Source organism: Columba livia, chromosome 16 (assembly GCF_036013475.1).
Source record: "Columba livia isolate bColLiv1 breed racing homer chromosome 16, bColLiv1.pat.W.v2, whole genome shotgun sequence".
Taxonomy (NCBI): Eukaryota; Metazoa; Chordata; class Aves; order Columbiformes; family Columbidae; genus Columba; species Columba livia.
In genome coordinates this window covers 5,162,602-5,187,428 of record NC_088617.1, presented here as the reverse complement: position 1 = coordinate 5,187,428, position 24,827 = coordinate 5,162,602, and the positions used below count along the sequence as shown (strand labels likewise).

The window sequence follows — 24,827 nt, the reverse complement described above, 5'->3', positions numbered from 1 at the left end:
CTTGTCACAGGATCAGGCCAGCACCTTTCTCCTGTTCTCACGTATCAGACACCTCCCTGCCTGTGCTCAGGGACGCTCAGCCAGGAGCAGTGTGGGGTACGTCACCCCCGAATCCAGCAGCTCCTGAAGCAGAGACCCAGCACTGTTCCCCCTACCCCGGGGAAGGGGCAGGATTTTTTGTTTTCCCTTTATTAATATTTTTGAAGCAATACGTCATTGCTTTAGCAGCAGACCCACCCCCCTTCCCACTGTGTCTGCCACACAAGGGCCAAAGATCTGCTCCATTCATCAGCCTGAGATTTATGAGGTGCAAAGGGCTCCGGTTACCCTGCTGTCCCCAGCCTCCTCCCAGAGACTAGATGAATGAGATGCTGCTGGTTCCTCCCATACCAGAAGCAAAACAAGCTCAGAGGAGAGTAAAGCCATTATTTCAGCAAGCTCAGCTCCTTAAGTCTCTACCAGATCACGAAATGTTCTACCAAAAGACCCCCCATGTCCTGCAGAAGCCAAGGGAGGCCCTGTTGCCTGCGGGGGCTGAGCCTGTGTCCCGCCAGCCCCTCCGCACAGCCCAGCTTTGCTCATGTGAGACGCTCCAGAAATAGAAAAGGGATTGAAGGTTTTGGCTACTCTGGATTCCTCATGCCCCCAGGCCCTGCTGCTCCTGGGTTCTGCTCTCCCATCCTCCCCTATAAATCACTCTTCCATCGGCTGCCACTTCCTTGTCCTTTCCTCTCATTTTGGCCATTTGAAGCAGCTGAGCGAGAGGATGGCCGCCGGTGGAGGAGAATCGCTGCTCTCCAAACGCAGGAGGACTGTGGTGCCGGACGAGCTGGCAGCGACGCGCAGCTTGAAGGAAAGTTGGCAGCAGCCCTGGGGTCAGGAGGCAGCGAAGGGACCTGTCAGCGGCCGTCTGCATCGGCTGGGCAGGCGTGGGGCCAGCGAGCTGCCTTTGCTCCTGGCCCCACACAACCCCTGGCAGAGGCCAGCACAATGGTAACACACAGAGCTTGCTCAGAGAGCTGCACGTGTCCTCAAACATCGGGCAGCAAACTTTCAAGAAGCAGTAAATGGAAACAATTCTTTTTGCAAAGAACCCCTCCATCAACAAAAAGGCAGATTCTTAAATAAATATTAGTGAAAAGCTAAAAACCATTCAGATGCCACCACGCAAATTCTGCACCAGCTGTTGATGAGTTCACCTGTAGGACTGGAATGAGCATGTCAACCCAAAACAAACCTGGACATTGCCCCGCCAAGATCCACATGGGTACAGTGAGCAGATAACTGTTTATTATTGCACGTAATCCAGCAGAACAACCGACAGAAAACTCTGGACAGTAGTACACAGATTGTAGTAAACAGCTTGCAAAATCTGTGATGAAGGTATTTTTGTGTGAAGAGTGAAAAGTATCTGCATCTTTGTAAGACCTGAAAAGTATAACACAATATCCTAGTCAGTTTTGAAAGCATGCAGTTTGAGGTAAATCTGTTATTTTGCATCTAAGAAAATGAAATCCCTAAGGGGCTATATATATATGTATATATACCCATATCTCAGCGCAATATGGATATATTTATACGTCACATAAAAGCAAATCTACCTACTTTTCTCAGAAGGTTACTAGGAGGAAAGCACATTACCGAGTGCATATCACATGCATAAAAAATTGAGGTGGGGGAAATTACCTTAGCACTGTTGAAAAAACCCAATTTTTGTGCTTAGTGATAAATAAAAGCCCCTCAGGTCTCTCAATGGAAATTGTCTGGGTGGTTAATAAAAGCAGCTGGCATATCGAAACTGCAGAGCTGGCAAGTGAATGCCAGCAAACGTGGATAAAATGTCAAAAGCAGCAGAGCCTGGGGTTTGCAATACATTTATACTTATGAAAATTTAAAATAAAAAAAAAAGAAAAGAAGCAAATTGCTACTGAACTATGCTCTGTGGAAGTGTAGATGATGCTGCACAGCTTTCTCAGGACTGGTATAGCCACGTGGCTTTTAGAAAGGGATCACATTCACTTCTCCCACAGTTAACACCATGTATTTGCTACTGTGGCAACGTTCCTGAGCTGAATAAGGTTAAAAAATGAACTTGGTTCACAAAGAAAAGTACTGAATCATTCTCACTCTCTCATGCCATAATTAGAGCAGATAAATTAGGCAGGTTTTGCCCTATGTCTCCAGTCAGTGTAAACCCCTGCCGGTCTGCCACCCCATCTCTGAAATCCTTTCAGACTGACCTTTGGAGCAGACTGGGCATCTGGTTTTTGCCTTAACCTTCATTTCCCCATTCTTTCCAGTCCCTCAGATTTTCCCACCCAGTCCTGCGCTGTGGGAATTCAGGATACACAGAGGTGCACAGCTGACTATAAATAACATTTCCGGTTATCTCAAAAAGGGATAGAAAATACATATTGCTCTTAAAAGAAGGAAGAAACATGTCCAAGCACTCAGCCTCACACTAAACTGTAACTTCATCTGTGCCGACTTTCTAAGCTCACACTGCTAAGGATCAGAGCAGATCATGGTAGAAACCTCTCCTTCCAAATGTCACTCACTCTCTGTCACAGCTTTGGGAATATTTGGTGCACATCGCCCAGGCCTCTAAGCCTCGCACACAAGAACAACAGCTAGAATTGCGCCTCTGTACTCTATCGCTGCTGAAAGTCTGGCTGCTGTGCATTTTTGAGCCTAACACCCAAATACAATGGAGTCACTCAGGTCTCTGCACCTTTTTCCTTCTGGGAACAACATAATTTCTCCCATGAGAGCCACCCTGCATCCTCTGGCTGGAAAGTCTGTTCACTGTCGCAATGAAAGAGCACAGGAGCCCCCCTGCAGCCCAGCATACCAAGGAGAGGAACCTGCCAGCGTGTGGAGGTATTTTTCAGTAAGAACCTCCTTTTCTTTGTAACTTGCATCATTTTCAGAGGGGAAAAAAAAATGGGGGTAAAGGGACAAATTCAGCACACCTATTTCCAGTCTCCCGCTGCAGGACACTTCTGTGCAGAGCATTGCTGGTGGCAGGAGAGCGTTTGGGCAGCAAGTGGTCCCAAAACGGGCACCATCTCCACCCACAGCACCCCTGCACGCACAGTGTCGGATCAGTCTGCCCCTCGCACCCCACCCCGCAGCCCCTGTCCATGGCACATCGGCAGGCACGGGCAGGACTCCGGTTACACTTCAACAAGCCCAATTTCAACTTGCTCCCCCTCTCAGTCCTCCATACATGGAAAATGACTCCAGGCGACGGGGAAAGACTTTTAGTTCATCCCTTTGGATGACTTCCGAGCATGGAGGGTGATGTTGTCCAGTCCTAGCCATGGCATGGCTCTCATGAGTCATTTTGGTTGCTGTGTATTGCTTCATCTCCATGCCATGGATGACATTCTTTGGGAAATCTCTAACACTGTGTCAACCAAGGGAGTTACAAAACACATCAGTGTGCATGGATGAGACCTCACTAGCTTTCCTACAGCTACAGACAAACCCCTCATCCCTGGCATGGCAGGACAGTTGATGGCTTTGGTGAGAACAATTTAAGGCAACTGCTATTTTATACAAAGAAGAGAAGGAGGCTGAATTGCAGAAACCCTGGCTTTTCCTTGGCAGATTGCAGAGGCCAGCCACAGCCTCAGAGCAGGGAGACTGAACTGATCTTCAGGCACTTTCATTTAAGGTTCATGTTTGCCGTGCGACCTTGGGATCTCAAGTCCTCCTCTTTGGTGTTTCCAGGTGGCTGAGATTTGATCCCCACCAAGGTCTGTGGTCTCCATCAGCAGCAACACCTGGCCCAGACACAGAAGAATGGGAGAGTCAAGGGGGAGCAAAACACATGACCAAGATGTAATTGCAGCTGTCTGCAAGGCTTTCACCTGTGTGGGCTTAGTGGGGACTAGTAAAGCCCCAGAAAGCAGCACCCAGCAGAGCAGTTTTATCCCCAGGAGGCCACAGGAAGGCACCCCAAAAGCCTCACAGGTGCTTGGGAGGTGCCTCTCACATTATGTTCATGTGGGGCCCATAGGTCAGGTTCAGCCTTGATGGCTGAACCCAAAGCAACAGAAATCTTGTGCAACCCCATGATGCCTTCCTACGTGCAGGAACCCTATGGGCACAAGAAACTTCACAAGATTTTATTGCCACCAAATCCAAAAGCAAACCCTCATCACAATTCAAGTGGATGACCTGAGCAAGCTCCTGTTTAGCTTTACACATCTTGGCTCACATTTACCTTTAGTAACACAGGTACATAAGAACAGCTGCAGAACTAGCACTGGTGCAATTAGAGCTGCAAATTTCACAGTTTCACATTCTGTTTGTGTTCCTGGCTCTTGCTGGGCTGACTGCCATGACATATTGCAATGCACAAGTCACCTGGCAGCAGCGGCCACAGAACAGCATTTTCAAAGTGTTTCTTGCACAAAACAAATTTCAAATTTTACATCACACATTCTTGCACTGGAAGTCTCCATGAATCATGTCCATCCAACTGGGAACGTAAAGCTATATTGTGGGATTGTATCAAATAAACACGGTTCAATTGTTTAACTTTGAGAAGTGACTGTGTGAAAGGACTTGAGAACCATCCACTGAAATTACTGCACGAACACTCTTGAAACAGACAAGAGGTAACAGAATCTCAACACAAGGCAATTGCATCTATTGAATACATGCCCATGCATTTCCATCACCAGAGCATCTATCAGTGAATGATTTGCATTGGCAATAAAGCCAGTGAACCTTAAATCATCCACAGTGAAGTCTACAAATAGAGGATAAAATCTTATTGCTCGTCTTACCTTGTCCGAGGGGCATATCATGTCAAAAAATGTACAAACAGGATGGCCAGACCAATGTTCAATAAGATGACCATGCAGATCACGATTGTGTTGGGTCCCTGAAGGAAAAACCCAAAACAGAGTATTATACACCGCAGTTCCTGGTGAGGAGACAGACACAGGTTGATTCTGCTATTCAGAAGCACCAGAATCATCCCCTCCCAATGCACATAAATTTGGTACTTGGCAACCAGCCTGAATTTCAAACTAGTTGAATATCTATCAGTCCCCATTCCTATCTATCACCTGCAAGCTCCATCTAAGGAGGATACATCAGGCTGCTTCTGAGGCTGAACCAGATTTGAAGAGACCGTGACCACGGGCACTCAAAGCCCATATCAAGCTGCTCCTTCTAACCACCTTCTCCACCCACATAGCCCACATTTGTGAAGTTGCCATTTTTAAGATGAACAAACACATTCGTATCAGATTGCTCTAATTTCAGACCAAAGCATTTCCAAGCTGTGCTTTTCTAAAGTCATGTCAGAACCATTCGTATCCAAAGGGCTGCAAGATGAGAAGCAGCAGGCTAACAAAACATCTGGTTTTACAGCTGTGTTTGCTAACAGCAAACTACACTTTAAACCTAGGAAATTAGCTAGTGATTTGAATCCAGAGATCAGCTCATGAGGTGTCCATACTGCACAAGAGTAACAGGTAAAAAAGAAACCCCACTCAGCTATGTTGTCCTGCATTTCCCCCCAGATTTCCAGATCCATGTTGGCTGGAGAAAGGGTGAGAAAGAAAGGAGGGAAAAGTGTAAATAGAGTATCAAAAACCACCTGTTTTCCTCAAATTTTGAAACAGTGACATGTTTGAAAGAATATCTGCCCCGGTGCAGAGAGGAGGTTAAAATAACAGGGTTATGAACACCAACCAGGGCAGGGTGGGCTGGGAAGGTGGTAGGAGAGGTGAAACCAAGACCTTCCTCCAGCAGGTTTTGGCATCCTGGAAAGAGCCTCTGGGTGCTGCTCAGGGTCCGCTCAGCCCTGAGGCCATGGACTCTGTGACCCTCTGGGCCCCTTCTGACCTCCTGGGGAAAAATAAACCCAAAAACATAAAAGCAAAGATGGCTCCCAGGGGTGCCATCCCCACGTCACCTCTTCGTACTCCTCCACCTCCTGTGCTGCTGCCACCATGGCCAGGCCCCTCTTGGCCACCGCCTTGGGCTCCATCTGCCCTGGCGCTCTGGCCTCAGTCTTCTTGTCGGCGCTGGGCTCGGTCCGTCCCGCGGCCCTGCGCTCAGGGCTGGGGCGCTGCTTTGGCTCCTTGTGCCGCTGCGGCTCCAGCTTGGCCTCCAGCCTGGCCGCCGGCTTCTCCTCCCGCTCCTGCGGCGGGACGGGGGTGTCCCCGCGGCGCTGGGGGTCCCCCCGGGGCTCAGGGGAGGGGGGCAGCTGAGGCTCGGGGAGCGGCTCCTCCTCATAGTCCTCAGCGGGGGAGACTGGGGAGGTCCGGACGGCGTAGCTGTGGTAGCCCTGGAAGTGCTCGGCGTCGGGTTCGTGTGCCATCCTCTGCAGTGGCCCGATCTCCATCTGCTCGGCGGGACGGCCATGGCCCCGTGAAGCCGGCCGGCTCTCGCTCTCGGCTGGCGCGGGGCTCCCACCGCCCGCCCGGCTGCCCGCTTCGGCCCAGCTGCCCGGGCGGAGGGCACCGTCCTGGCGGGGAGCTGCCTTGGCCCGCTTGGGCTCAGGAGGAGTGGTGGCAGGGCTGGGGGCCGGGCTGGTGCGGCCGTGGGTCTCGTCCTGCTCGTGGAGCTGGGGGCTCTCGGGGGGTGTGGGGGGTGGCGGGGCACCCTTGGGCTGCGGTGCCTCCTCCTCCATGTTGACGGCATGTTCTGCATTCTCCATGATCTCGTGCAGCAGCTTCCGTTTCTGGTACTCGGGACCTGTGGGGACAGGGGTTGGTGTGAGGAGCTGCCCAGGGTACGGAGGGACGGCTGCCCCAGCTCCATGCCACCATCACGCCTTAGGCAGCCATGTCCCCAGCCCTGAGCAGTTTGGGGACAACCGCAAGAGGGTCTGGGCTGGAGCTGCCGGGGCCGGGAGAGGAGCTGCTCCCACACCAGAGCCTGCTTCCAGCGGGGATTTCCCCAGCAGCCCCACCACCTGCGGTCTGGCTGGGAAGAACCGAAGGAGCAGATGAGGCACTCCAGATGAGGAAGAAACACTGAAAATCTGCAGCCAGGCTTTCTGCGGTCACACAGATGGGTTATCTAGGAGCTAAAGGATCCAGGGCCCATCCAAATTTAGTTTGCTTTTTGTTTTTAATGGCTGGGAAACTCCTCCATGTGGCTTCTTTGGTGTCTAATAGCATGGCAGCTTCACAAGTGATACAGGCAGTGCCTCATGTCCTCAGGAAAGGTGGGTATCCCCAAATGATCTACCTGTTGTTCCTCATGATGGGAAAACCACATTTCTCATGCACGGTGCAGTGATGGCATTTTCACAGCCCTCCTCTCTGCACTGAGTCACCTGGCACCATTGCACAAAGTAGCTCAGAGCTTTGGCTTTCCTTCTGGCCTCATCTCCCATGCTGGCTTGTCAGCTCTTAGCAACATTGCCCTCACTTCAGCTATTCACCTGTCATTAAATCTTCATTCCTTGTTAACCCTAGGCCATGTCTGAAAAGCAAATTGCAGCCCAGCTAAGGTCTGGGGGAGCCAGCTAGAGCCTGACGCCAAAGATACCCATGGTGCTGGGCAGCTGGCTGAGCAAAATCCACCACCGAACAACTGGGAATACCTTTTGGAATGACAAACCTGCACAGTGCTCTGCAGGCTGGGACCTGCCCTGGGACAGGGGTGCCCTCACAGCACTGCAATGCACATTGCAAGTAATAACAACAAGAACATGCTCCTTATGGGCAGTGCAAGGTCACAAAGCAGCTTGTTTGAAAGCAAAGCACCGGCTCTTGAAAGTGGCTTTGGCTTCATTCTGCTAAATCCAAGTGATGCTGAGGGGTGCAGATGTACAGGGCTTGCTCTGTGCTCCTGAACAGCACAGACCCTGGAGCTGCACCATCCCCAGACACCTCACGGTTCCTCCACTCATCTGCTCCACCCCAAGGACTAATGCAGATTGGGTCTGGCTGCTTTCCCTCTCATCAATCAACGGTGTGATCTGCACACTGCTACCTCCTGCCCACGCAGGCAATGCCTCTGCACGAAAGGAGCAGTGGGGAGAAATTGGGCACTGATTATAGCTGCTCTGCCCTGCCTGCACGCCGCTGTCAATCAGCAAGCGACCCATTCAGGGCCATTTATTTCTGGCTGTGAGTGGATTATTTGGAAGCCATTTCAACAGTTGTTCAGACTCCTCAAAATAGGCTGCCTGCAGCTCCAGGCTCCTTGCTCTCTCCTGCTGCTTCTGAATAATTCACACCAGAAAAACCCAGCTGCCTGGAGGGCACTGCACAGCCCCGATCCTCCAATCCTCCTCACCTTCACCTCCCAACAGGACATTTCAGCAAGGGCTTTGGCTTACATCCCTCTCTTCTAAGCTACCAGAGTTGATATTCTAAATGAAACTCACAACTAAACACCTGTTAGAGAGGTGAGGCTTGCTGAGCAGCATTGCCTTGTGCCAAACCCAGGGACAGCAAGCGGAAACACAGCTGCCGAACACTGCCAGGCTGTCCCGGCTGTGCGACCAGCTCCGACTCCCAGCAAAACCCAAGGGTGGACTTTTGCCTGTTTGTTCCTGGGCAGCGCAGCCGTGCAAGAAGAGACATTTCCCCTTGTTGTGCATTTAGGGAATTTAGAGATTTGACAGAATCATAGAAGAAAAATGTGCATCAGCAGCTTAAAAGGCAATTGAGAGAGACCAGGACACAAGTGATGCCCTACATAAAAGCAGTGAGAGGATTCAGCACCCAAGGAGCCAGGAGCAGAGGCCAGGCTGCTTCAGGCATTTTGCAGTGACTGTTTCAATTGTCTCATTCAATTGCCATGGGTGGAAAAAATAATCTAGCTAGATGTCAAAAACCTCCCATCAGGAATTCCAGTTTCCTTTGCCTCTGAGCTATAAATAACCCAGTGTGCGAAGGGTGAATGTGGAGCAGCGAGTGGCAGCTGGGGGGCTTATGTCAGGATCAAGCGATGTTTAACTATTGTTAAATGAAGTGCCACACACTGGCTCACGCCCATGCCTGGGCATTGTGGTGTTTCTCCTCTCACAGCCAAGTCCGATGGGCCTCGCTGGGCTGCGGGAAGGAACGGGCAGGCCTGCAGCACAGCATCTGCCCAGCTATCAGCTGCAGGGCGAGGTGGGAGCACAGGGTATTTAGGCAAATCTGTCAGTATAACTCTCTCCTTGGCCAAGCACCAGGTATGAGCTGTTCCCCTTTCTGTGTGCCCTGTGCTGGGGTGTAGCACCAGACACCTGGGGGCACCGAAATCAGAGCAAGAGCAGGCAGCAGGTTTTGCTGAGTGGGACCAAACATTTGGCTTCTACCCCCAGTTTTGCCACTGTAGTGGTCCCTTGTGATCCTGCCTCAGTGGCCACAGGGCACTTGTTCTAGGTAATAAAACAGTATAATAACAAAGGCAGGATAAAAATGTAGGAACTCAGATCCTTGCTTCCTCCTCTATTACCTTCCCTCTCTGGAAAGGAAAGCTTTCCAGGAAGAACATATCTCTAGCTAGCTTCATCTAGGGAAAGGTAACAGCATTCACAATGCTGCTTCTAATATTACACTTCCTATCTACTAATCATCAGTGCTCAGTTGCATAGAAGGAACCTCCCAAGTGTTTTCCCAGCCAAAAAAAATATCAGCAGTGATGCTAATAAATAAGTAGGGAATCAGGGAAGTACTATTTTGCATGAGCAACTTTCTTATAGAGTATTACAACCCCTAAATAGCTGAGTCTGATCGTATTCTGGTGTGGTGTGGGGCCCCACAGGGTATGTGCTGTGAGTCAATGTGCAAAGATGTTCCAAGAAAAAGCCACGAGGGATGTATCTACAGGAGCACTGCAAATAGACCTGAGCCCACTGCCTGCCCTGCTTGCTGCCAGGAGGGCTTCAGCATGTGGAGAAACACGAGGGGAAATGGAGAGACTGTTAGATTTCCCTTCAGGCTATGGTAACACGTCCTAGCAGGTAAAACAGCGGTGTAAGGAGGACAGCGGATCATCCAGGGCACGGGCCCGGCTGAACTTGCGCGAAACAGGATTTAGGATACACAGGAGAGCAACATGTGGAGTTACAAAGTGGGTGAATCATTTGAACAGATTTGCAAATTGCAAAATGCCTCTTAAATAATGCCTCTGGTCTTACCTGGCTGGTAGAAGTCTGGGGAGAGCTCCCTGGCCATCATCCTGGCTATGCCTGACTCACTGTTTGCTGCCTGAGCTGCCTGCTCAGACCCTTCAGCCTTGGCTTTGGCATGAGCTGTCCTGCAGAGAGAAGAGGGGATGACAGTGAGCAGCAGTCGAGCTGAGATCAGCCCAGCTCGAGCAGCAGACCTTGTCCAGCAACAAAATCAAATCAGCCCATCTGGCATAACACAGCACTCTCAGCCTGCCCACTCAACCCCCAAACCCCACACTTGAGGAAAAAGCACCAGATTTTCAACAAGTTAGGGGCACAGATGCTTACAGCTGAGGGTGAAGGGTGCACTTAGCCACACAAGGAAACAGGGCAGGTATATTGCAAACACAAGGATGTTCATGTGTTGCAGTAAGGTGGCAGGTGCTGCAAAACGGGCTTCCTGCTGTGAAAACCTTGCTCAGAGGAACACCTGCAGAACCACCACAGGCACCTTTGGAACATAAGGGGACAACAATGCGATGGCTGAACACTGCTGTGTTGTCACCAGCCCTGAGCTGCAGCGTGTCCCTGCCCAGCACACCAGACACGTTTTACCCCCAATGCTTGTGCCGTAGCTCTCCAGCCAACAGCACAGCTCATCCAAGGGGCTCCTGTACTCGCCACAGCATGGGCAGCTGCTCTCCCCAGCACTAGAAAAGGCAGAGCTATCGCCTCCCTTGCGGCTCGGCTCCCCAAGCCCTCGCCACTCCTTCTCAGCACATCTCCTCCTTGCTCCACAGGGCTATCAGAGATATTTCGCTGGCCGGCTGTCATATTCCTTGCATGCCTCACACTCGAGGATGTGTGATCTTTATGCTAAAAGCAGGGCTGGCTTTAGAGGCCAGCTGCTCGCAGTTTGGGAAGGAGCTGACTTCAAACAGCAAAATTGCACCTTCAAATAAAACTAAGGGAGGGCAAAGCACTGTATATGCAGCTGCTTTGTTGCCTTCAGTGCTTATGGAGAGCTGCCTTTCCCATGCTCTCACTATCACATTTGCTGAGGCTTCCCATATCTCCCTTGCTGCACATAATGGAGCACACACTGGCTGCACATGCAAAACCGCATATTTTTGTGTGGACAGTTAGATAAGCAGTTAGCAGCCCTCAAATGTCAATTCACTACAAATTACAACCTTTAATGTGGTTTTATGGTATCTGATGAGCTGTTTAAACAGCACCCAGACACCCTTGTCAGACTCAGGTTGGTCTCTAGTCATGTTTTGGGACAAGAAATGAGGAAAGATGTCATTCTCATCACCGCAGTGAAAATTCTCCAGAGGAATCTGGAATTTTTGGACTGTCAGTCAGGAAATCAGGATTAATTATTTCCCATTAAACTGAGATGCAGCACGAGGACAGGATTAGCTTTAGTCTGAATACTCAGTGGGTGCAATGAAAAGGTGATGGAAATGCTATTCTGAGACCCTTAGAAGGCAGAATATACACACATACACACAATTATTAGTAGCTGCAGGGAAAGAACTAAATGTAGGGCCTTATCCCAAACAATACAGGCAATGGTGTGACTTGACAGGGAGCCGAAAACACTGTTCAGGGCCCTGCGATAGAGAAGAGGCTGCGGAGCTGCTGTGGCTCAGCTTGTCTCTCCCTGGGACGACGTCCCGCTCCGCCGGAGCCACGATTCACCTCCCTGCCCACACTCACACGTTATCTCCCTGCCTTCTCTGCAGGATGAGCTGCCTGGGATTGCTGTCATTCTTGGTCTTTTTTACCCAAAATTGTTACAGCTCCTGAAAAACCCAGAGACAAGACACGATGAGGCAGAAAACAGCAATTTTAAGCTGCTGCTCACAAGCAGGAGGTCTGAGGCAGCTCTGAAAAGAAAAAGCACGTCCTTTTTTGGTAGCATATAATCAGCGTGATTAATTCCGCTATAATCTGGCCGGGGCCAAGGGGGATGTTTCTGCGCTCTCCATGCCTGGGGGATCAGAGCGGGCTGGGTGCGCTGTGTGGGGGACATGCAGCCTGCCCGGCGCCAGCCCAGAGAAGGACCTTGCAAAGTGAGCATCCACCCCGGCAAGACATGCTCCGACCCCTGGCTTTGTCCTGCTGCTCTCAGAGGATGAGTTTCACCATACAGAGGCAGAACTCCCCCTTTAAGGTGCTCGCTGAGCCAGGCAGAGGCTATTCCGGCCACTTCCCAGCCAGACAACCAGCCAGCTGGCCTCAGCTGGGGAGCAGCAAGCAGCTCCTGGCAAGCAGGTGGAGGCTTTCCTAAAGGTGACTTACAAAAAAGCCATCTGGAAGTGGGTTGGATGCAGAGTCTGCTCCCTCTGCTAGCAGTGACTTAGCCAGGCTCAAGCCAATGCGTTCTCAAACGGGTGCAGATGGCTCCCACATACTCAGCTGTCCCCCCGCAATGGGGAACAATGCAAGAGAACAGCCTGGGGCTGTCAGGGGTGACAAGGCAGTTCCCAATTACACTCATTGCCTGATGGAGAATTTCTTTCCTTCAGAGAAGCTCCTGGATGGTATCTGACTGCTGCATGGGGCTTGACTACTGTAATTCCCACAGGCGAAGAGGTGGTGATGCCAGGAAGACCCCAATCTGGGTTGCAGAGGCTGCAGCAAGGACACTGTGGGGGCTGAGCCATTGCTGCGAGCCACCATAGCCCCAAGGCTACCAGGGCTCTACAACGAGCCCTCCTGGGCACAGAGTGGTGCGAGGCCCGGGAGGAAACGGGGCAGCTCTTGAGCTCCAGGTGTGACTTTGGGATCCTCTGCTGCCCTGGGGCACAGCAGCTTTGCCCATCTCCCTCGCTCGGGGGAACATGCCCAACCTCTGCTACTGTCACCCTGCTTGCAAAGTCGCTAAGAAGCGTTTGATCTGGGGGGACTGAGATCACCACAGCTGCAGCTTCACATCTGGCACCTCTATCCCACCACATGTTGGCTGTGCCGGCATCTCGGGGAAGCCATGGCACCTGGCAGAGCACTGATCTCCTCCAGCAGGGATGCTGATGCCCTGTGCTGGGTACCACCATCACCGAGATAACTTATTCCAGCAGCAGGCAGGTGACAAACATCTGGCTCACAGAGACACGGCACGATGTTTTAAATATGACTTTCCCAGCTCCCATGGCCATGCTGTACATCCCCAGGGCAGGAAGGGAAGGCACTTCTGCTCACAGCCCTCCAGAAACCTGCACTGAGGGCTTAGTAATGCCCTGACAAAACACAGCCTGGATATAAGGGGCCCAGCCATAACAATAACATCTAACTCGTCTAGAGTATTTCTGAATTAATTATTTATCCGCAGGGCTGGCAGGGCCTGGAAGCTCAATGCACAGAAAGATGTGGTCCCGGCTGCAAAGCAGGAGACAAATACCAGGTGCCCTGGGAGAGCTCAGCACATGAACCGGCAGCACAAAAGCCTCTTCCAGCCCATGGCCCAGGGTCTGCCAGGTGCAGTGGTGAAAAGAAAAACACACCAAAACACAAATGCTCAGGAGGTTTAAAGGAGGCAGGAAGGTGATCTTTGAACCTTGCACATGAAATTTGTAAGTGGAAAAACTTCTTTCAGAGTCAACAACTGCTCAAAAAACAATCCGCTTTTGCAAAAAGGCAAATACTGGCCTTTTATTATACGCATATAAATTTGATACTATTCAGGCAGCACTTTAATAAGGGTCCTACTTTTTTATCTACTGCTGGTCATGTTGTCAGCCCCCATCCCCTCTGCAGAAAGCAGCCCCTGCAAAAACCAGCAGAGGAGAAAGTCTGAAGATGGAGGAGGTCAGGGGGAAACTGAAACAGAGGCCCAGAGATTTTATAGCACCCAGCAGCAAAATTCAAAAGCCACTTTTCCAAGCAGTGCTGGAAAACAAACCATGAACATTAAAGATGTCCAGCTGGCGGCAATAAACACAAGGAAGGGCCTTTGCAAACCATGGCTGGTGCTCCCCAGCCCAAGTCAGGCAGCACCTCCCGGGATGAGCGCTGCCCAGTCTCACCATGAGCCATCTCCCTGGGCAGAGCTGTTAAAAATAGCTCCGGTGAATTCTTTGCAAGGAGCAGCAGCCCCGCACGGAGCCGAGGGGAGGGATGTGGGCAATGCCTGCAGCCCCCATCCCGGCCCCGCTGACACCGGCTTCACAGCCGGGCTGGATGGGTGGGAAAGGGAGGGTTAAACACATCTGCTGTTTTATTTGCTCCTCTGGCACGGCTCTAATGCTCTAATTGTTTTTGTACGATTCGGGACTGAGCACTGCTCCTGTCGGTCCTGGCCGCCTCCCAGGAATGCTGCTCAGATCATTCCTCCGACTGCGACTAAAATCCCCTGCGGACACACGAGCCGCAGCTGAGCACCGCGCTAACAGGTGAGACCCAAAGCCAAGCCAGCGTGCCCGTCTCTTTGGACAGTTTATGCGGTTTTGCACATCCACATTGGATTAGACTGTAAATGAGATTGGAATTAACAGAGAATACTGCAAATACCAGACGGGGCTGGGGTGCCTGCAGGTGCAGCAATGACCTTGTGGCTAGAAATAGGGGAAGATCTCAGCTCTCTGCCCAAGCTATTGCATATTTGCTTATTAAGGAAAAGACAGACCCATCCAGCACTGTCCTTCCTTCTCCAGGGTCTCCCTCAACACACCGTGTAAGCAAACCCTGAGGAAGGACCAACCAAACACCTTTTTCTTGCCATTCCCAATAAACTGGGAAAAAAACAAAAGGTCATTAAGCAAATAAAAATCACCAGTCAGCTCTAGGAAGGAAGACTTCTGCTAAACTCCCCTCTCCTGGAAACTGGCTTTTCCACCCTCAGCCAAATTCCAGCTCCAGTATCTAGCAGGAATAATTTTGTCCTTCTGAAGAAACTTAAGATAACAGTTTGTCTTGGCAGGAATGTTTGCAGCACTCAAAAGGGATACAGGGAAAGCTGCAGAAGTGTTTTTACTGATGGCAACATGGTGCCTTCTGCATTCACATTGTGAAGGGCAAGGACACACAGATCTGACCAACACAGACCTGTGTTGGGAGTTGGACTAGATGACCTTTAAAGGTCCCTTCCAACCCAAACCATTTTGTAATTCTATGACCTGACCAGGACAGACACTTTCCAGCTTCTTCATTTTCCACGCTGTCTTTGGACTTGTGTCACCTCTATAGTTGGGTCATTCTTTTCTCCCTGCTCAGTCCCAGCCCATCTCCTTTGTGCCTCTCCTCCTGCCTCCCTGTGCATGCAGAGCCCAGCAATGCAGCTCTGCTGCCCTCGTTTGCCTGTAACCAGCCCATGGGACTGAAGATCCTTTCTCAGTTCATCACTTCTGTCACTTTCCCTGCCCACATTCAAACCCACCCACATTCCAGCCCATGGGTGTTCTGCCCTGAGAATCAGCAGTACATTTTACTCTTCTCTTTTTGCTCCATCACTAGTGTACACGCACCCACTCAGTTTAGACCCTGGCATCCCTAGAGCACCCGAGTCTTTGCTGGTTTATATTAAGGACTCTGCATTTGCAAGGTGTGGTCTTAATGGTGAATTAAGCATAAAAAATATACAAACTGCCTCCTAGAGGAAACACGTCCATGCCACTGTAAAAGGAATACAAAAAGAGAAGCCACCCTGACCTTGCAGAGCGGCTCTGCCCTCCAGCCTCCCTTCCCTTGCAGCCAGCTGACAAGATGCCCCAGGGTTTTCACTCCTGGTACCAACACTTACACAGAAATGGTGGCACTCTGTACACGCCCAGGCTGCTTAGCTGGATAAATCGGACCTTCTCTCCTCCTTTCCACAGAGAGGGCACAAACAGGCCATTCAACCAAGGGAAAAGCATCCTTTTCTGTGCAGTGCTTCAGGAGCACAGGCCTGGCAGAGCTCCTTGCCACCTAATGAGCTCAGCAAGCATTAGCCTTTATGATTACTTGGTGAATTTTTAAAATACCGAAATGTTATCCTCAGCTCTAAATAGCACAGAGCCACTTGCATCTTTCACCAAGGGATACTTCCCCTCAGAACAGTTAAAGTGATATTAATCTTACAGCAGACAGATCTGCAGCTGTCTTCAATAAGATGACAACCTACGCACCCCAGCCCTGTGTACGGGAGATTTGCTCAATTAATCTCCACCACCCTAATTGCCCTGCGAGCCGAGCAGGGCTGGGTGGGCAGCTAGCCATCAGGACTTGGCCGTGCCAGCCCGCATGGGAGCCTGTGGGCTGCGCCGAGCCGGCGGGACCGGCACAGACCGCAGCTGCTCTCCGGTTCCCCGCAGCCCTGGGATGCCAGCGGCAGCTGCCCGGAGACGGCTCTAAATGGCGCGGTGCAAGCCAGAGCCTGCCGGCTCAAAGGGCCACCGGCACCGTGGCCCCGGCGCCACTGCACCGGCTCCAGATGGGCAGGACAGGCGGCTCTGCATCCCACCAGAGCCCGTTCTGCCTGCGCAGTCAGGCTGGGGCAGCTTTGAGAGCATCCAGAGAGACATCTTTAGGGGAAGAAAGGGGTGATTTGCAGTTGTCAACTGGATTACCTCCTCCCTTTGGATTTTAGGTCTGCACTCCTCATGCTGCCCTGGACATGGGTCCAGCAGACCCCAGAGAAGCATCTCCCAGAGCAGCACAGCCTTGGGACTTGGCACAAACACCACTGATCCAGTCCAGCTTCCACCACACCCTGAATTAGCTACCACGGCAAGATCAAAGCAACCGGGTTATTCCACTGATAAGTGCATCAAAATTTCTTTAGAGCACACACACAATCAGGATCTTCCACCCTTTCACCCCCCAGGTGCTCCTGCTTGCTCCCTGTCCTGCCCAGGGGAATGAATTCCCACTCCCGAGACAACACCAGGGTGCAGCAGCCATTTGTTTTGAAGGAGCCCAGCCTGACCGAGGAGCTCCTGCCCAGGCTCAAGCTCTACCAGGCAGGGAGCATCCACAATCTGAGCATGTTTTACCCGATTGCCAGCCCCGCCAGCACTAAAATAGGTCAGAAAGTGTGTTTCTCCATAAGATTGCTGTTTTTCTAGATGTAAAGGTTCTAGCAGCTCCTAAGTCCAGTATGTTTCAGATTTCAGCAATCCAAACCAAAAGAGTAAAGAATTGCATTATCTGTTTTGTCATTTATTTTTTCCAATCAAGAAAGAAAAGCAAGATTTTTTAAAATTTTTTTTAATTTATTTTTTTTTTAGAAAATGAAAGGAGGCAGTTATCTCAAAATAATGAATTTGGTGAGAAGCCCTATTATTAATGAAAATTTAAGGCAGAAGCATTTTTATACCAGGCCCATGGGTCTCTCAAGTTGACGCTCTCGTATCTGAGGTCCAGGAGATACAAGAGGGAGGAGGGAGCTGCAAGGGCTGCAGCGCCCGTGTCCTCTGCCCCTGCACCTGGGGCTGCTGAGGACCCCCAGGTGAGTGGGATACCAGGTCCCTCCTGGCCCTGTCTGAAGGCTCAGCAAGCCTCGTAGGAGCAAAACAACAAAAACTTGGACTCAGAAAGCCAAAGCGCTCTGGCTCAGCACCAGGGTAAACTGAGAAAAAATGCTCCTCATCCAGGAGGAAGGAGGGTTTCTGTATCTCAGGCTTTATATTTAAATTGGACATTTTACTTAAATATCTCATCTTTTTCAAGATTAGCCTATTTCACATTCCACTGAAATGACGATAACCTCTGAGCAAAGCCTGGCTGGATCAGATGATTTTAAAGCCCAGCTCCCTGCCAGCTGATTACAAGCATCTGGACGGGAGTCAAAGCCTTCCTGCTCCATGCGGCAGCAGATCAATTGAATGACAAACTACCATTTTTCACAGCCATTTTCAAAAATTGAAGTCACACTTCATTTTTTCCCTCTCTGTGTTTGTAAGCTGTTGAGATAAGGATTTCCCACAGGGTCAGAACGAGCAGCCCATTAATTCCACTTTCCCATCCCTGGTGCTGATGTCCTGCCACCCGACTCCGCTCCTCTTGAGAGGATCCCTGCAAGCCACAGCCCCGCTTGCTTCAACCCCAAAGACTTGGGAAGCCCTGGAGAAAGCAGTCTGCTGCCCAACAGATGCTTTCTCCTTGGACCTACTGAAAGTGCACGCTCCCTGTTACCCTAATAGGGCATGAAAGCGCCTAAGGAAATTCATGCGAGGCGGGTGGAAAACAGATAAAGCCGTGCGCACCCTCGTCTGGAGTGAAAATGCATCTCAGTGTAACGAGCACGATGGGCCAAAAATGTGTCAGTGCTGGAGCCGCAGCCAACGCGGGCTGGAGATGAGGCCATTCCAGGAAAGGGCTGAAAGAAAGGGGTGAAGGCGTCACTGCCATCACTCATTGTCATGGCACCAAACCCCTCCAGCTCACAAAGTCCTGCACAAGATGGGGAGACATGGTGGGGGTCCTGGGGCAGGTGTCTGATCCTGTTGCTGGATGCTAACCTTGGGGTCCGGTGTCCCCACAGGACCAGGAATGGAGAGGGGCTGACCCCAACCTTGCAGCCTGCTCCCTGCGCAGCTCTGACAACCAGGGTGAGCTAGAAGAAGGGGAGAGCCCAAGGGCCTTTTTGGGTGGGACAAGGGTCAGGCAGCACTTTGAAACAGGTAGGACTTCTACTGAGCTGGAGACTGGTGTTGTGAGGCAACAAAACGGCAAAAACCCAGCCCAACTGAGCTCAAACCAGTTCCGCTCAGTCCTCATCATGAAGTTCTAAAACCCAAGCCCTGGCTCTGGGACAGGGCTGCTTGTCCCCTGTTTCCGGGACACAAACGACACAAAGTCCCCAAGCTCCTCATCCAGGTGCGAGGGAGCTCACGTGGAAGTATTCCTCCTCACCAAACCACACGCAGTGACAACACAACACCATGGCACGAGGCCGCCAGGGGTGTTCTTGCTCCAAGAGCTGTGAAGGAAACCCAAGCTGAAGTGGTCCTGGCCACAGTGACACAGGCCAGGCAGGTTTCCCCTCACAGCCCCCATGGACAGTTATCCTGGACACTGACTTCAGTTTGTGCTGATGAGCCATGTAGAGGAGGTCATGCCTGCCCAGGACCTGCAAGGGGAAAAGGTCTTTATTCGGTGGTTTTTACAGGAAGGAGGGAGCTGTCACCAGTGCCATGCAGAAGGCAGAAGAGTCCCAGCCCTGGGCTTCGGTTGGTGTGGAAACAGATGCCAGTGGCTGGGTTTCTATTAACCAAGAGTGAATTAACAAGATAATCCTTTTTATAAACACACTGAGGTCTGTGAGAAACATCTTTGCTGGGAGAGCAGGACCAAGGAACATCCCCCCACCACTGTGTCCTGGCACCCAGCTATGGCAGAAGCCATGCAGCCGCCCTTATTTCTGCCCTCCCTTCTCCTACTGCCCACGTGTGCACTGGCTCTCTCCAAGCCCTGTCTACGGAAACACCGAGATCCTCATTCCCACTATGGGGGCTATGGGGTAGCCAGAAGACCCGGCCAACAAAAACCTGCCCTTGGCTCCCCCTGCTCAACCACCTCCAGGTGTGGCTGCACTTTGCTTGGTGTGAGATTCCCCCTGCACCCCACAGGGAGTCTGGGGGGGATTAATGAAGCCAGGGCAGTCCTGTCACCACTTCACCTGCACTCACCCATCTTTTAAGCCTCTTGAGGCTGTGACATCTTCAGTGTCTGATTGTACAGCTGCAGAAATGCTGCTCCCATCGCTCACGTCTCTCCCTGGCAGCTCCCACTCGGAGGCGAATCACAGCCAGTATCCCAGCCAGGGCCAGGACAGCTCTGCCCATCTCCTGCCAGCTGCTGCCTCCTCATTACACACGCATCCATCACACAGCAATGTCAGTCCTGGAGCAAAAGGAGGATCAGCAGCTCTCCTGAGAGGGGAACCTGCCCAGCAGGGACCAGCTTGACCCGCTGCTGCGCACTCTTGCAGGATGGCTGTGAGCATCCCGCTCTCCAACCTGAGCCCTAAAGGTCTGGGAAAGCCTGTGCCCTTAGCTAAAAGCTGAGGAAAACAGAAAACAAAGGATATTTTTAAAAAATCCTAAAACTCTTTCAGAGCAAAGTCCCAAGTCTGAGTTTGAGGGTGCGACAGACCCGAAAATCCCAGGTGCGAACCGGCCTTGGGGGAGCCAAACTGTTCCATCAGCCCCAGGATGGTCGAGGCCACCGTGGCCATCAGACCAGCCCTGCTCTGTTCTCACCAGAGAGCTGCATCGGGAAGACATCGCTTTGGTGGCTCACCTTCCCCACCGGTGGCACAAACCCCCAAGGGTGCTGGGGGGGCTAGCCGGGGCAGAGTGGTGCCAAATAAAGCACCTTATCGGTGTAGTATGCAGCTGAGCTCCAGCAGCGTGGGCTGCCATGGGCCTCGGCTCTCAGCTGTCAGGCTCGGGCGACGCTGATAAAGCTCTGCTCTGCCTGCCCTTATTTAGTCAGGAGGCTCTGCTGACTCCAGCGATTTCGGGACGTCATTTGCACCATACACCCGCGTTCCCCAAGGAGCCGCTCGCTGCCGCCTGGCCACACAGGCTGGAAATGCTGAGCACAGGGAGACGGCAGCAGCGCTGCCGGGAATGCGGCTGGGCAGGGGAGGTTTGGAAAGTGATACGGGAGCCATCGAGCACTCTTGTCATTTGAAAGGAGAGCTAAGACATGCTCCAAAGACATGGGTATGGACAGAAAAACAACTTGGGCTTCAAAACCAGGCAACAGCCCACGTGTCACTGCTGGGGAAGCCGCACCAATGTGATTTCTGGCGCTAAGTGCTCACCGCAGCTCTGGGGTGCCTAAACACAGCCCAGGCTCACTGCGATGAGTAAACCCTACGTTAACAGGAATGAAAGCCTAACATTTCAGAATGCAGTTTAGAAATTCTTACAGGTACCTATCCAAGCAGCAGTATTGCAGGACCTCTATAGATATTACATCAAAACAAAAAATAAATCCAAAGTGTATTCATTTTTAGTTGTACTCTCCAGGCATAAAACACCCCAGATGCACAGTGGCTTCAGGGTCAGTGTCTGAAGACAAACAGGTGAAGCACCAGCCATTATTGCCTCTATTATCTTGCTTTCCTATTGATCCTGGGACATCTGGCAGATACATCTGAGGTATTGTTTACAGGACATACTCCTGTCAAACAATTTCAGAGTGTGGCCAGACCTGTGCCTTGCAGGACACGCAGCCAAGTCCTTCCATTGATTTTGGTCCAAGTCACTGGAAAGCACAACCATGTGCAGCAGCAGACCATGGCAGACACTATTGCAGTGGGATTTGTAGTAATTGCACTTTGACCACCAAAACCACCAACAAGAAGGAAGTGTCCTGTATGAGCTGCCTGGATACGAAGCATACAGCTTTCAAAAAAATCAAAGGTTCCTCCTACAGTCAGTCCTGCCCTTCCTCTTGCTTTTTCTTTTATGTTAATCTGTTCTGAAGGGACAAAAGCTGACTATCTCCATGCTCTGTCTCCCTGCTCTCAATGGGACCATCCTCCCCACCCAACAGGCGAGCACATGCTGCTCCCCAAGCACCCAGGGGTGCAGAGCACCCCATGTGTCACCAACCCATGTGCCCAGCAAACACCAGGGCCACTGTTACACACCTTGGGATGGTTTTTAACTGGCTCACTCACAGCTTGGTGGTGCCTTCACCTGGCACCACGGGAACGGATGCGTTCCAGCTCCAATGCAAATCCCTTGGGATCACAGCAAGGCAAGTCCCAGGGCACCAGCAGCACAAGGCAGAGCTAACAGACATCATACAGCATGTGTTACCCCCATGTCCACCTGTGGTTTCCCCTGGGCAGGAGTAAAGTTGTGTCTGCTGGCTGCCGCAGAGGCTTTGCTCCAGGATGGTTTTTCTCCCAGAAGCCTGGGCAGGATTCACCACACTTGAACTTCCAGTAGCTCCAGTCCATGACTTGATCCCCAGTACTGCTGACAGATGTGCCCTGGGTTTCTGTCTGACATCTGAGCAGCAACAAGGGGCTCTGCCTGGGCCGACCTGGGATGGGCTGCCCAGCATGACCCCATGCCAAATGATTTTCACCAAAATAATTTAAAAAAAAAAAATCGCCATTCTGTTATCCAGTGGCAAAGAGATGCCAGCTCTGTCCTCATCCTCTTACACAACAGGGAAAGCAGCTGGATTTCCAGCCTGGGAGGATTCGGGAAGGAGCCAAACAGGCCAGGGCAGTGCCGCTCAGGCAGGACAGGCAGCAGGGCAGGCAACAGCTGGACACTTGGGCTTGTTTTCCTCAGGATTTCTATGCCTTCTACGATACAAAAGAATGAAATCTGGCCTTCTCCTGATGTTTCACTCCCAGACAGCAGAAAGCTGGGTATCACAGTAGTTTAGCTCTGCAAGGGCCCCGCCACAAGTGCCAGAAGCAAATGGAACTCAAACATCTGTATGCAAGAGCATAGGTATATGGAGACTGTCAGGCATCTGCACAGCTGGGTCTTGCTAATTAGTTCCTAGAGATAACCTTGCATACAGATATGTCATATCTCCCTCATAAAAAGGATTTGTGTAGCCTTAAGGACAATTTTTTGGGTAAGGTACACACTGCCATCTCAGGAGAAATACAAATGCCCCATCTAGAAAATGCCACCAAGTAGTTACACGCCAGGGCAATGCTAATGATAGTACAGCCCTTTTATAAACAGTAATAATTGATTTGCACAATCTGTCTGCAATTACTCTCTGTCCTGGGTGTGGAAACTGAGGCAAGGTTCAAGACCAAAGAGACAGTCGGTGGCAGAGCTGGGATTTAATGTGAGGACCCTCTCAGGGTAGAATTATCTATTTACTTCTGACTCTAAAGCTGAGCCGAAAGGAGGAGGAAGGAGAGCACGAGCCAGATTTTCGAAGCGCAGCAGGTAGAGAGAGTGGCTCTGCCCAGAGCAACGTACACCAGGAATAAACGCTGATGGAAACGGTGAGTTACAGTTGACAGGAGCCCAAGTTCTCCTCCTTGTAGAGGCTCCAGCTCAGCCGCAGGAACAGCACTGGGGGCTCCGCACGGCTGGGGCGAGCGGCCGCCTCTTCCCTGCACAACAGCCGCTCTATCGCAGGGTCTGCGAGGGGAGGACTCCCTGGAGGAAAACTGGCTTAACGTCTTATTTCCTCCAGCTCTGAGGTTTCCTTAATAGGAAATTATTCCCCAGCCGTGCCGGGGAGGGATGCAGTCCCCCGTCAGGGCAGCAGGCGCATTCCAGCCCCTGATGGAAAACACTGCAGAGCTGCTTTTGATCCGAAGTGTAAATAGTGTATAATAAAAAGAGGCTTGTGTAAACCGGCCGAGCTCTCGGGGAGCAGCTTTTGCAGCTCCAGCCTCCTTATTCACAGGCGCCCTGCACCGCAGCCGCACGCTTTTCCCGGGCAGGGCAAAGCTGGTGTTGGGCTGAGCCTGCCCTGCCAGCAGGATCCGGCGGGCCCCACGCCACCCCAGCCTGTTATTTTTATCCTAGCTGGCCCTGCACGGCGTTTCACTTGCAGTCCCGCTGGCTTGTCTCTGCTGGGCTCCGAGGCAACTGGGTTTTGCTAAAAAAAATATTAAAATATCACATTCCCCACAAAACTTTAGAGCAGAAACTGCCACGGGGAGAGTCCAGCCGGGGTTTCTAGGAGGGGAGGGATGGGGCTTGGGAATTATTATTGGCTGTTGTTCCCTATCTCTGCTTTGTAATGAAGGAACTTTGATAATTAAACAGCACTAAAAAGGAACAAGGCTGGACAGTCCTAGAGTCCCACCTGCTGCCCAGCAGCTAAGCAAAGGCTGAGCGGGGCGAGGTTTTGATGGAGAGGCAAGGTAAAACCTCGAGGTCTTTCGTAACCATGTTTGCCCGAGAAAGAGGAGAAGAGTGAAGACTCCAGCCCTGCCTGACAATTTCTGGTCCCTGCCAGGCCAGCATGCTGTGGGAAGAAGACCGTGCTGCCAGCACAGCTCAGACACAGGCAGGGACACGAGCAGGCGGACGAGGTTTCTCCCTGCTCTTCCCAGGCAGACCCCAGAGCTTCTCTTTTATCTCCTGCCTCCTCCGTCCCAGGAGGGATGGTAGAGCAATTAGCACTGCACTTTCCTGCTGATTTCTAATGCAGCTAATTCTGAGCAAAGCCCATCTGTCTGGTCCCAACATACCGGGCAGTGCAGGGGCAACACGGTGCCCATGTGCCTGCCAGCACAAGGGACACTGGTGTGACAAGAGATGCCACATGCTGCAGCAGCCCCTTGCATGTTCCCTCTTGCACGCCATTGCACATGCATCCCCAGGCATGCTGCCAGCTGCCACAGCCCCCTGCCCACTCCTGGGGTCTGGCCAGGACAAACTGGGGGGACAAAAGGGGGCAATCCCAGCTAAGTTAAGCCAATGCATCACATAAACTCTCCACAGAGCCACGCTGGTGCCTCTGGGGCTGAACTGCGCTCTGCTGGAGATCCGATTCATCTGGGACATGTCCCACCAGCTGCTCAGGAGCCTGCTGGATTCACAGTCAAACCCCACTGCCATCCTGTCCCGTCAATGACACCCAGCAGCTCCAGCAGCCTGGCATAGCACTCTAGAGTGCTCCCCATCCCACCAGCTCCCGTTCCATGTCCTGCTGAGCATCCCTGCTGGCCACCGGCTCCCCCCAGAACCGGGCTGCAGGTGGACAGGAGAGGAAGCCAGACAGATGACAGGTCCTGAGCACTCCTGGGCTGCCAGAAGCAACCTCAGCCCCACTCTGCCAACATTTAGTAAAAATA

General features: G+C 51.7%; 1 protein-coding gene across 1 annotated transcript in view; it reads right to left on the bottom strand.

Moving 5' to 3' along the window:
* Positions 1–1,268: 1,268 nt before the first annotated feature.
* The window catches only part of JPH2 (junctophilin 2), a 32,758-nt gene continuing 9,199 nt past the window's right edge, over positions 1,269–24,827 (bottom strand). Inside the window, exons 3-6 of the mRNA XM_065031982.1 lie at positions 10,115–10,233; positions 5,939–6,723; positions 4,800–4,897; positions 1,269–3,788 (exon numbers count right to left, since the gene is read on the bottom strand). Coding sequence (XP_064888054.1) covers positions 4,817–4,897; positions 5,939–6,723; positions 10,115–10,233 — 985 coding nt within the window. The 3' untranslated portion in view covers positions 1,269–3,788; positions 4,800–4,816. The remainder of the gene's footprint in view (positions 3,789–4,799; positions 4,898–5,938; positions 6,724–10,114; positions 10,234–24,827) is intronic.